At 32.8% G+C, this 13,661-nt stretch overlaps 1 protein-coding gene across 4 annotated transcripts in view; it reads right to left on the minus strand.

Moving 5' to 3' along the window:
• Positions 1–1,584: 1,584 nt before the first annotated feature.
• The window catches only part of SLCO4C1 (solute carrier organic anion transporter family member 4C1), a 53,577-nt gene continuing 41,500 nt past the window's right edge, over positions 1,585–13,661 (minus strand). For 3 of the 4 annotated variants that reach the window (XM_032476427.1, XM_032476428.1, XM_032476429.1), the window contains 5 exons: positions 13,311–13,464; positions 9,675–9,865; positions 8,393–8,457; positions 6,769–6,906; positions 1,585–4,677 (listed from right to left, as the gene is read on the minus strand). In XM_032476427.1, coding sequence (XP_032332318.1) covers positions 4,517–4,677; positions 6,769–6,906; positions 8,393–8,457; positions 9,675–9,865; positions 13,311–13,464 — 709 coding nt within the window. In that variant the 3' untranslated portion in view covers positions 1,585–4,516. The remainder of the gene's footprint in view (positions 4,678–6,768; positions 6,907–8,392; positions 8,458–9,674; positions 9,866–13,310; positions 13,465–13,661) is intronic. The other variant, XR_004318602.1, reaches the window with a different exon arrangement.

Raw genomic sequence — 13,661 nt, forward strand, 5'->3', positions numbered from 1 at the left:
AACAACGGGTACTTAACAGCTGTTTTGTATTCCTACAACCATGCTGTTTTTCCCTTGACATATTCAGGATTCAGATGAGTACTTCAATTAAAAAATTTTAAATAAATAAATTACATGAAATGTTTAACACTTTATTATAAAATAGGCTTTGTGTAGATGATTTTGCCCAATTGTAGGCTAATGTAAGTGTTCTGAGCACCCTGAAGGTAGGCTAGTCTAGGCTAGGCTATGATGTTCGGTAGGTTAGGTGCATTAAACGCATTTTTGCCTAACAATATTTTCAACTTAAAATGGGTTTATCTGTATGTAACCCATTGTAAGTCGGGGAAGATCTGTAGTCCTTTTCATCTTCTGCATTCTTGTGAACGGAGCAAGGGGGTAGAAGGAAGAGAGGAAGAGAGGCAAAAATCTTACACCATCAGGACCTACATAACTGTCTCTTGACCAGCACTGGCTGACCTCTGTGCCCTCCATTATGGAAGGTCTCCAAAAGCTGGCTTAACTACGCGGTGCAATTGTTGGTTCAGACTGATGTTTGAACTGATTGATTCCCAGACAGGTTGATGCTCCCTGAGCTGATTTCTTACAGACCTACCCACCTTAGTTTCTGCCTCTAGTAGGACCTCACAGCAGGCAGCTCTTCTGGGCAGAGTCCCATGAGGACCTCATGAGAATGTCACAATTTATGACATCTCATGATCTCATGGCATGGGAAATCCTCATCTTCTGATGTTATGAGTACAACTATTCCTCTCTGTGTATTGTGGTCTGTCAGCTTAAGCCAGGAACCCAATTTTGTGTGCCAGCGCTCCCTCAGCATGCTGGGTACATACTCCATTCTGATGGGAGGGACTGAACTCAGCAAACATCCAACTACTGAGGAGATATCAGCCTCTTTTCTTCAAACATCCTCATCAACAACCTGATTCTTTTAGGGCCTTCTCATTCGACTTTGAAACACCCAGTTTGGTTTTTTAGCATTGTTTCTAATATCATTTCTTCTTTGCAAATGAACTCTTTTGGGGCATAATTTATACACAGTAAAATGCACCATTTTAATGTGTACAATTCAACACTTCAAAGACAGGACCAGCACTGCCATCATAGGAAATAGTTCTACCACGCTATTTTACAGATGTAGTATTAACTATTTTTCCTATGCTAATTTCCCAGTTTAGGTCATTGTTCTATGGATACGTGAAATGTCAACATTAGGGGAAGCCGAATAAACCTGATAGGGGAATTGTATGTATTATTTTTACAACTTTTTAAAAGCCTAAAATTATTACAAAATTAAAATTTAAGAAATAAACTCAGACATGTTAAATCTATCAAGAAAAAATTTAGAATGTCAATTCTTATGGGTAATTTTTATAGGCTACATTTATTTTAGCTAAAATACTAAAATGTTTTGATCTAATTCACTGACTCGGTTTTTAAAAAAGGATTGGTTATTTATTTTTGATTGCCATTTGTATGTAACATGTGTCAGTGTTTATTGTTTTGAGTACAAAAAGGCTGAAGGAACCTGATTGTGCTGCAGTGAGGGGAAAAGAACATTGTATCTCAAATCAATGTCCAATCTGACTTCTTTAAAAATATCGTACTGAGTATTTTAATAACCCAAGATGAATCAAGTATAACCTCCCCAAACACATTACTCTTGCAGTGTGTCAGATATTTTACAGCAAACCATCTGCAACACGTATATCCTACTCATACAAACCCTATATATCCATCTGTCACAACTGTTGTGTGAAAGAATTTTAGTATACATTTCATAATGAATGCTCTTCATATGGAATTTAATACATCTATTGAGATACCAGAAGTCATTGGATTAATTTACATTCTCCAAGTTCAAAAGTACAGTGATTTTCCCTCTCCCAACCATCTAATATGCATGTATTCATAAACAGAGATAAGTCATATTTCAAAATATGTGTCATTTAATAAGATTAAACACTTAACCTAGTATAAAAATTTGATTTTTAAAAATATATATACATCTAACATAATTATTTACAATAAAGAAAATCTTGAAAGCAAATAGAGCTAAAATTTTATCTGTACTTTCCTCCAATTTACATAGCTAAACAATTGTATAGAGTTCTTTCCATGTATAAATTTTACATTTCCTACATACAAGAAAATCCAAATGTTAAATTTTAAGACATATATCCAATTATGTACAAAAATCACCACAGGTCAACTTACAGATTCAAGCTTACTTAAAAATCATTATAAATTGTGAAAAATACATACTATGAAAAAATACATTCTGAAAGTAGCATAATACCAACTCATTTAGGTGAATCCAAAAATATAAACCATGTGTATAAATTACAGTAGTGTCTATACTGCCTTATTATGAAAGGAGGTATTCTTTGTAAATATGTATGTTATAAATAAGAGCCTCAATTCTTTCACCTGCCAAAATTATTTTCACTTTAATCATTTTCATCATAAACTTTGTAAAAATGTATCATCTTATAAAAACTGAGTAAGCTGAATACAATGAAACCCTTGATAACTAAAAATCATCATGAATGCCAATTATTTAGTGACTTAATTATCAAACTTTCTATGAGTGGGGTAATTTTTTTTCTTTTCTCTAAATTATGCAGCCTTAGCCTAATATGTTTTGTAGTTATTGTTTCCTCTCTTACTGTTGTTTCACATCTGTATCAGTGAGTTCCTGAGGATTTGCCATTGTTGTACAGCTAGAAAATGTTTCCATTCAGTTCCCTGCTTCCTCCAATAGGACACAGAAAGCCTAAGCTCCTTTCAGCCTTGGCTCTAACAGGAAGAAGCATTTAAAGTGTGTCTGGCTGGTTGTGAGGGAGATTGCTTCTGAATCGATGTATCATGTGTGTGTTTGTTCTCCTGTTCATCACGAACTGTCTCTTTGGTTGCTATGACTCCTGCTTCTCAGATACCTGGGTGCCCACCTGGCTTTGTTCTCTGGAGTTTCTATGTTTCTGGTTTAAGTCGGTCGGTCTGATAACTACTGATCCACTGTTCCTCTACTTCTCTAATCGTCAAGTGTGCTCGCTTGCCCAACTCTAATTCATTCCTTCTTGCATTTCACTTTATAAATGCTACTCATTTCTTGAATCACCCTTGGCTGCCGATTACCACAAAACATAATCTCTCGAATTCTGGGAACTACTGGTGCTTCTGAGTGAGGTTTCCTCCCAGGCCTTTACTCTGTTATTCTGATCACAGTGTATGTAACACACTGCTTGTAAAAATGAAACCCAAGGGAAAGCTGATAATAAAACTTAGTAAGTAACCTTATTGTTATGAAATTTCAAATGGGTATGAACTTCAACATTTTTTTAATCAGTAAAATTCTTACTTTTGTTGATGCTCACTGATCTATTTCTTCCACGTTCTAAGTAGACAAAGTTGGCCCAAGTCTGATCTGAAAAAATGGAATTATAATGTTATCATATATGTGAAATACTTAACCTTTAAATAAATGGATCAGTTAAACAGTAGAGTTTAATGTTTTAATCAAATAACAATAATACATGCCTTCTAAGACCAAAGCACTGTTTAAGTGCTATAAGTAATGTTCTAGGTGATCAGGTTTTAAAATGAGAAAAGTTAATGTACTGAGTATATAAAAATTAATCAATGGTTCATTAAGAAATCTTTTCAAAGAAAACTAATAAAATGTATGTGAGCCATTGGGAAAAAAGAAATCTTTTCAAATCTGTCTAACTGGCACTTTACTGAAGCTGGTACCTTCCTCTGGAAGACATGCAGTTGAATAATACTATCACAGAATAATAAAAGGTAAGTGTTAAAAATCAGCAGTATCAACAAATCACCTCCTGGAATTCTTGACTTAAAGTGAAAATATCTGTATACAATGCTAATGTCTCAGAATTCATTATGTACTGGGATACAAGAAGGTAATTAACCTATATTCTAATAGTTTAGTAACTTTCTGTGATAAATCAAGGACAGACTAGTATATGTAAATTTAAAAACAAATAACATTATTTAGGCAGCTTTAAATTCATGGTCTATCAGTAAGAGTTCTTGAAACTCAGCACATAAACTTGATGAATTTGAATTTTTACACCATAAATTTTCTAAACAAGCCCAAATACTGGCAATAATAATTAAAATAAAACAAGTTGTAAGAGGGATAGAAACATCACTTTGTTTTTAAAATGTAAACTTTTAATTAATCATTGGCTTTTTCTTTCTAGTACAGTTTTTTATTTGAAGATTTCATACCTCGATGTGTGTGTGTGTGTATGTGTGTGTTTGTGTGTGTGTTGAGGTTTTTGATGGGTTTTGAAGGCACAGGTATGTTTCTTAGATTAAAACAAAACCAAGTAAGAGTCCATACATATACAGAAAACATATTTAATTATAAAATATCAATTTAAAAAATATGATTATCCATATTGGGTATCAAACCTACAGTGACAACATCCATTCTTACAAATGGAGGCCAGTTTTTGATCAAGCTGTAGAATAGTCTTCTCTTTCTGTTTCAGTCTTCATTTCCTATTTTCTTGAGGTCACATTCTAATGGAACTGTAGTCACAACCGTATTCTGATCTAGAAAGGGCACATCTGTGCCTGACGGTGGTGGTTTATACAAAAAGATTGCAAACCCAATGAAGAAAATGGTGATAACTTTACAAGTAACACCTAAATAAAAAAAAAAAAATCATGCATTTGGACCTCTAATAATTATTACAAAAATTAATTCTCATTTAGAAATTCTTCATGACTAGAAACTCACTACTTAAAGAGAAGAAGTATATAGGCAATTATAGCTGTTCTGAATTTTTTAAATTTTAGTGATAAAGGTGATATTCTGCAATAGAACATTTGTATACGATTCAATGAACCAGTCTTTCTTTTCTAAACAATAAAAATATAAATAATTCTTCTATTCTTGGTTATGATTGTACCTTCTTAACCAAGAAAAACAGCTTATAACATCCTTGAACCTGAATAATAAGTTGCAACATTTTCATGCCTTACGATGAAAAGCAATTCTAAAAATAAAAATGGCTTTGGAGTTCTTAGGATAAAAGCCTCTATGAGAATGTATCACATTCAGTACTCAATAAAATTTACTTTTAAGCATCAACTAAAAATATGAAACATTAAGATCCACTTTACATGATGTGATTTGTTTTCAAAGAACTCTGATTTTGAAGTTAGCTCACTTATTTGAAGAGAAAACTAGTCCTGGCCACAGTGCAAGAATCTATGCCAGTCAAATAAATTAAATGACCTCACAATGTAGTGTTTACAGTAGCTAAATTGTGTGTTAATCATTAATATTTTACTCAAAATATGTATGTGAAAACCAAGAATGCTCATTGAGCTAAGCATTTCTAAATTTATAAGACCAATTACATAAGTACCATAGTTTCAATATTTTTGGAGTATTTAAAGGTATATATGTTTTGGGGGGAAAATTCTCATATTCATCACAGAGTAGGTAAAGGAACAACTCATTATATATATATATATATATATATATATATATATATATATATATATATATATATATATATATATATATATATATATATTTGGCCACAAAAGTACAAACATAACCAATTAAGTAAATTTTTAATCATAAAAACACTAAATAAAAAATGTCTTTTAACAGGTAAAAGTGGTGGGAAGATTAATTTTTCCTATTCTAGTCAATATTTACTCTCTCGTTTTTCTGGATTTATGTATTTATTTCTTCAGTGAATAATATATTAGGCTGTCATTATAAATTCAGACACATATTCTGGGTTTAAACACATGTAGGAAGAAAAAAGCTATCTTGATACATGTGCCAAAATGATCGCAACCACAATCACAATGAAAATCACACATTATGTTAAATACACACACACACACACACACACACACACACACACACACCGTTGACCCCTGAACAACGCAAGGCTTTGGGGTGCCAGCACTCCATGCAGTCGAAAATCCTCATATAACTTGACAGTCTGCCCTCTGTACCTGCAGTTTCAGATTCACAGAGTCAACCAACAGAAGAATGTGTAGTACTTCTGTAGTATGTATTTATTGAAAACAATCTGCATATAAGTGGACCTGTACAGTTCAAACCCAGGTTGTTCAAGGGTCAGCTCGGTGTGTGTGTGTTTCTATCTAGAACTCTCCAGTTTTAAATATTCTAATTTCTTAGTTTTTTTTTAAATTTTAAACTTTATCACACTCCTACAAAAACTAGATGCATTGCTCTACTTCCTTAATCTTAATTTTCATGGATTGCTTAACCAAGACTACACAAAACAGACTACCAAAGGCAAAAAGGGTTAAACATCATGGCCAGCCCTTGTGAACCATAAAAAGGTTTTTCACAACGTGCCTTAGAGCCAAAGAATACTTCCCTACCTCAGCTTTACGTGCTTTCCAAAGCCCAGGTGCCTAGATGACAATCAGTCCAGAGTTACTCAGAAATCTCTTTTAGCTTTTGCTACACTTTCCAAAAAAAGTTTGAGAGAAGTTGTTAAAAGAAAATCATACGATATATGATGTGATGAAAGCTGAAATGTTACTCCCTTCTATTTTAGACTGAGCCTTTCAGACTCCAGGTAAGACCTTTCATAACATGCTATGATCACTGATCTCTGCTTCACTATAGGACAGTCCAATAGCATGGACTGAACGTTTCAAAACCTAAGTTAACAATAAGATTTTTTGTCTGTTGACATCATCAATTTATTCTAGAGTTATTAGGAAATCACCACTTACTTATGGCCACTAGCATATGGGCCATCCTGATGTTATTATAAATCCAGCAAGCTCCTTTAATTCCACATTCATTAATATCCCAGAGAATACACGTGCTGTCTATTGTGATGCCAAATATAATGGGTCCAGGTATTGTGCCTAGAAGAATTATATGTGAAATATACATGGGTAAAAATTAGTTCATAGTTACAGATTTTTTTATACATGGTTATGTATATATTTTATATAAAAAAGAATTGGCATTAATCTATCCATATGCAAATTAATCAGCTCATGCAAATATAAGAATATAAAAAAACAATCTGAAGTAACTGTACATTATATTTCTAATCAACTCAAAAATTATTTTAATAAAAATCTCTGGCATGTATTACGTTAACATTTAGTTAAGTAAATATTTTAATTCACTGCTTTTCTAATTTAATGAATTTGTCTTTGAAATTAGCTATTATGCTTTAAAAAATCAAAATAAATTACTAATGCAGACTAAATCTGCTCAACTATAGTATATGCATAATGTGCATGTGCATGTAAACTACTGTGGGCGTGTGGGTATACATATGCATGTACATACACACACTGACATGTCTGTGCGTGGGAGTGCACATGTGTACATGCACACACACACATTTATACTAATATGCCTGGAAGTGCTACTATCTCAAACACACACACACCCTCCCCCAGAAGAGGTCATAAGGCAATCAAGTTCCACACAGTTAAGGAGCTTCCAGCTGTTACAAAGCAAATACATGGTCTGAAGTGGTATGTCTTAGATTTCAGCTACGCCCAGCCTGTTCTTCCATGACTGCAGCGTGGAAGAGTCAAAAGAGTACTGGACTGAGAGTAAGGAGAGTTTTCCTAGTCTCATTTTCACCTTTAATTGTGCAACTACGGGCAAATCTCTGAATCTCTCTGGTCCTTAACTTACTCCTCTGAAAAATGGGTAAGTTGTTCTCTGGTATCACTAATGTTCCTGCTTTTGGTTTTTGTTTTTATAAATAATCTTAATATGTGTGTAACTAAGTTTCTGTCTTATTATTTTTCCTACATCTGAAACCTTACAAAATTTTCTGCCATAAATTATTTCTTCCATCAATTCTTAACTAGACACACTATCTAAAGTACAGTTTTTATTGAAATATTTAAACTCATTATTTTTCATTGCTAATGCAACATAATAATGTCCCAAATGTAGTTAAATGCAGAGAGAAAAAGGAATTACAGTAGTTATAAATAAGATTTTAGCATAATTTATGTTGGTAATAGGTTTTATATGGATAGAAAAAAAATCTGTCTTTTACTAAGTTCTATTAGAATTATTTTGATGATTATATTTCAGATAAATATGATATACTCTTTAAGGTTATATTTGCAACAGAGTTAGAAACAACAGTTAACCAATCAGGTAGGTGAATACGTAAAGTTATTATTTCCCTATGTGATATATAAATAATACTATATCTTGAATATTAAAAAACAGCTTTCTGCAATGGCAATTATGTAGTTTTCTTCTGTAGTCAAATTTATTGTTTTCTTGGCACATACTGTATGTAAATAAGTCAACAACAGTAATGAACAAAACTAACCAATAGTTATCAAAAAATTAAGAAAAATGGCATACCTAATATTCGAAGCAACATACACTGTATTCCTAATGCTAGAGACCGCTGCTTATGATTAACACACCTGGGGATATTAAACACATATGAGACCAAAAAATGGTTGTATAGTATATTTACTCTTTGAGCAAATTCACTTTTATACCAGCTTAGCACTTCCAGATTAAAGTAAATATTATACACATGAAATAAATTATTTATAACAGCTTACATATAGTTCAACTTTTCTGGAATTATAAGAGAATAAAAATGTTACCTGAACTAAACTACTACAAATAACACCAAAAGGAATCAAATGAATGTTAACAAATGTAATGGAGAAAGGAAAGTCATTAATAAGACTTCTTTTTGACTAGCCCTTAAGTTACAAATCACATGACTTAAGTTGCAAGCAAATAATTCTTACTCTCTTGCTAACTTTGAGCAGAAATCATACCTGTGAGTTAAGAGAACAAATCTGAGGCAGTGTGAAACAGTTGCTGATGCTCAATTTGATTGAACAAAAACTTTTTACATGATGACTGTCAAACATGAATGAGATGTGATGTTGGCACATGAGACTCAGATGGGAGAGAAAAGAGAACAAGTAGTGTTTAAAAACATAGATGTAGGTGAAAGGTGACAGATGTAATAGGTGTAATGTTAACAGACTGCTTAATATTTTTATACAAAATCTCTAAAGTTTCCACTTCTCAAAAAGTATGTGAAAAGGTAGTGAGAGAGTATCAAAAAACAACAATTGAAGAGGGAAAAGGCTAGTTTGTTAGGAAATCTATAGAAAGGCTGATATTTTGAGAAGCAATGGAGAAGGAAGAACAAATAAAAGCACAAAACACTGTGGATAGCCAGGTGACAGGCAGCATGTTTTACTGTTTACAGGAAAGTTCAATATCACAGCAACTACTGTGTAAGGCAGAAGAGAATGCAGGTCATTCTGATTCTGACATGTGTGGAATGCACTGTCATTCGCATCATACTCAAATACAATTGAGCACATCTCCAGCTTACAGCTGAAGACTCATGAAAGAAGCAGAGAAACTACCATCGAGTTAAACTAACACCAAACAGGCAATGGTAAGACACTTTCACATACATGATCTTGTGTAAGCCTCACACATCTCGGGTTCAATAAGGCAACTGTTCCATAGAACTAACGATCCTATAAGGGCTGAACTGGTATTGGAGCCAACAGTCAATATAAACCCCAAATGAATCCCTAAGTCCATTTTCTTTTCACTCAACATGTTGCCTTAGGGATGGCAAATTTCATAACATAACACATACCTTAGGATGGACACAGTTATAGGAGTACCAGCCATAAAGGTAAACACAATTGTAGCAAAGAAAATGACAAGAAATATGGGCAGGTTTGCACATCGAGTTGGACATTTTCCTGCTTTAGCTTCAAAAGCAAAACCTGATGGAGTAGGTGTTAATTCTATTTTCCTTTCAATACACGAGCAGTTATAATATACCTGGAAATGTCAGACATAAAAATACTGAAAGTGCTTATCTTGAAAACATACTATCATTTTAAGTTAGGTGATTTCTAGACATGGCAAACACTCTTACACAGTCTTAATTCATATACGAGAAATAATTATGAGAAGTAGTAATTAAGCAAGCAAAAACAAGGGGCTATATTTATGAAGTAGAATAATCTATATTTGACTTTTGTGTCCACTATTTTAACTTGTAACCTAGTATTGACTCATGGCTTATAAAATAAATTGACAAGAATATAACAATCAGATGATCTCACACACTCTAGACTGCTTTCAATAGACCATAACTGTTCGAAGATTTTTCCTGCTAATTTTCTTCTTTTCAATTATTAGGACACAAAGAGAAGCATGCATAATAACAATTTCACTATGCTAGTTTGAACACACTATAATTTTAATAAGTGCCACAGTAAAATTAACTAATATGTCACACAAGTTTTGTGGAAAAAATACTACTTTAATCTAAACCTATAATTTTCTGAATTTTTTTTTTGCTTTACTAAAAGCAAACTGTATGTCTCTTAAGATGACATATTTATGATAATCAAAAACTAGAAGTTATTAGATTATCCTAAAGGCTATTTCATACATATTAACCATTTAATATGTATATGTATACATATAAATTAATAATATGAAATTTTGGAAAGTAACATGTTTAAAAATTACAAGTATTACTTTTTAAATTGAAGTATAGTTGATTTACAATGTTGTGTTAGTTTCAGGTATACAGCAAGTTGATTCAATTATACATATTTTCAGATTCTTTTCCATTATAGGTTGTTATAAGATATTGAATATTGTTCCCTGTGCTGTACAGTAGGTCCTTGTTGTTTATCTGTTTTATATATAGCAGTGTGTATATGTTAATCCCAAACTCCTAATTTATTACCCCCCCTCAAAACAAGTATTACTTTTGTAGGAAAAGAATTCAGGTATTTGAAAGTTAGGCATAATCATTTTTTAAAGGCTTTTTATGTCTCAATTCCATCCTTACTGCAAGTCTTTTTATATGTTTAAGGCCTCAATAAAGTCATAGCAGAGCTAGAAAAGTCAAAGCAAAGCAGCGCTTTTATTGTTCCGAAGGCCAGAGACTGCTGGTACTGACTCAGGAAACCCAAACATGCAGGTGACACCCCTAAAATGAACTATTACATACTCAGCAATCAGATATATCAAATAATGAAGTAAGGTAGCTTTTAAAAATTTTAAGAAGAAAAACTGAAAACAGTCATTTCTATCCTGATGAGATTTTACTACTCTCTTACATGAAAAAAGTATACATTTGCCTACAATATAGCTAGCTGTTAGTCAACATCTGTTTTTGTAGTTTGGATCACTGGTATGAACTACATTCTATTTCTGTGAACAGGCGTGCGTAGGTGTTTATTACATTATTATCAGTGCATTTTGCCTATGTGAAATATTCCATATGAAAAAAAAATCCTGTGAAAAAAATGAGTTGTTACATGGACTAGTTAGACATAAAAAAAGCCAGGACAAATAGAAAATTTGGAAATCAAAATAACGTGCTTTTCCTAAACAATCCTTAGAAGACAATTTATTCTTTAAAATGGCAATGATAGTATTTGGTGACAAACATAAGTAGCAAATTAACCATATCAAAACAACCAACACCATTTCAAGTGTGTCTAGGAATTAGATTTGCATTTATTCATTTATTTTGGTTTCCTTGCACATGATGGTATTTGTGTCTGTACATTTTGTATGTGGGTAAAACCCTTCTAATAATTTAATTCCTTGTCATAATCTTCTAATTAGTCAATAGCACTTATTGATTATATTTTATACACACACAAAATGCTACCTGCTTATCTGCCTCTCAAAGGAGTAGTTTACCTTCTAGGTAGTTCTGATTCAATAATGTGTATCATGCTCGCTTTTGGAATTTGATTCTTTATAACTGATGGAAACACCTAATTTTCTCAACGTGTTTTGAAACTAAAGCAACCCCAGATGTCCACTGGTTTGAAGGTATGACAACCTTCAGTTTGGGGATCTTAAAAATCTTCTGATGTCTTTTAGTAAACTTTCATAGAAATTTTCTGTTTTATTCCAAGGATTAAAACTGCACATGTCAATTAGATCTATTAAGTCTGAGATGATTCATCACAGACATTTTTTTCTGGCGTATTTTTCAATGTTCTTAGATGACTATTTTAAAATCTATAAGCTAGGTAATATGAAAAAAAAGTCTACTGTTTCTCACATTCTGGTTTACCCCTAGCAGAAAGATCAAATCCTACATCTCTGTTGAGATAAATGTTTAATGTATTTATCACACATCATTAAAGATATGTATACATATGCAAAGACAATATTTATGTGTGTACATATGAACATATAAATGTGTATAACCACACACACATACAGATATCCCTGTTAGTTCTAAAAGAAATCTGAACTAATTTTACAGATTATTTCTATTTATTTATGTAAAAATCTTTTCTTTGCAATTTAAACTTTACATAGGAAAAGGAATGCGATTCCACTAGTCCATATTTCAAATATCCAAGACTGTGCTGTTCTGTTGTATAATTCTTTATATCTTTATTCATTACAGTCTCTTATATCATACTATATATTTCCCGCAGGTCTTTTAAAACTTACCACATTATCTATTAATGCATAACATAACTTAGTATCACAAACTACTAGTAATGTGAATATTATTTCTTCCCAAGGCTCTTAAACTTAGCTAAGATAGAATCTTTAGATTGTAGGTGTAGTACAATAAAATGTTATTGAATTCTCTTAACTATCTAATTGTATTAAAAAGAAATCATATTTAGGGAGACTAATAAACATTCTAATCCAGAACTAAAAGTAAATTTGTATTTGAGAATGAATTAGTGATTTGTATATTTTTTAATGTATCTATGGCTTATCAAATAAAAGCCACAAATATTTATTATATTTTTATTATACACACTGTACTTAGTAAGAGAAGTCCCCTAACTTCGAAGGGCATAAAGTCTAGTTGAGAGAAAAAAATGTAAAAACGTAAATAATATTTCACTACTATAACAGAAGTAATGTTATAAAGATGTATGTGAGGAACCGCCAAATTGATTTTTCAACAACAACTGATTCTGAGGTATAAAGGAAGAAGAATCTTTTTCAGTTGGGGTGGTCAGGGGCCTTTTTTTTAAAAATTAAGGTGAGACCACAACAAATCTTAAGCATCACTGTTGACCACAGGTACAGTGTGTGCAGCAGATCTCTAGAGCTTACTCATTTTACTTGACTGAAACTTTACGCCTGGCTTCTGAACAGAGGAGGCAGGCCAGGACAGGGCGAACAGGAGCGGCATAACCCCACTAGCGGGATAAAGCAGCATCCGTAAATACACACACGTGCTGCCTCATTAGGGTAAAGGAGCCGTACAAGTCACCTTGGGATGTCTTTTGGAAACGGAATTCGTACAACCTGCATAGCAGGGAGAGAAATACTGGACTCCATCTCCTCCACAGAGAGGGTAATAATAGGACCGCAGGCAGTGACAATTGGCGTTACAAGGAGCGGTCAGGTTCCCCAGTTCTCCTGTCCTGTCAACGAGAAATGAAAGACGGGTAAGTTACCTAAGTTATCACTTCTAATGAACAGTTCAGAAGCATTGTCGTGTCTTGCCATTCAGCCAGTTACTCACTCACTCAACACACATTTAATTACTGAACAAATAAAAAAACAGAATGTCTGCCTTTTCATACAGAGCTTCACTTCTTGTGGAAGAGACAGGCAGTGG

The sequence above is a fragment of the Camelus ferus genome, chromosome 3, assembly GCF_009834535.1.
Source record: "Camelus ferus isolate YT-003-E chromosome 3, BCGSAC_Cfer_1.0, whole genome shotgun sequence".
Taxonomy (NCBI): Eukaryota; Metazoa; Chordata; class Mammalia; order Artiodactyla; family Camelidae; genus Camelus; species Camelus ferus.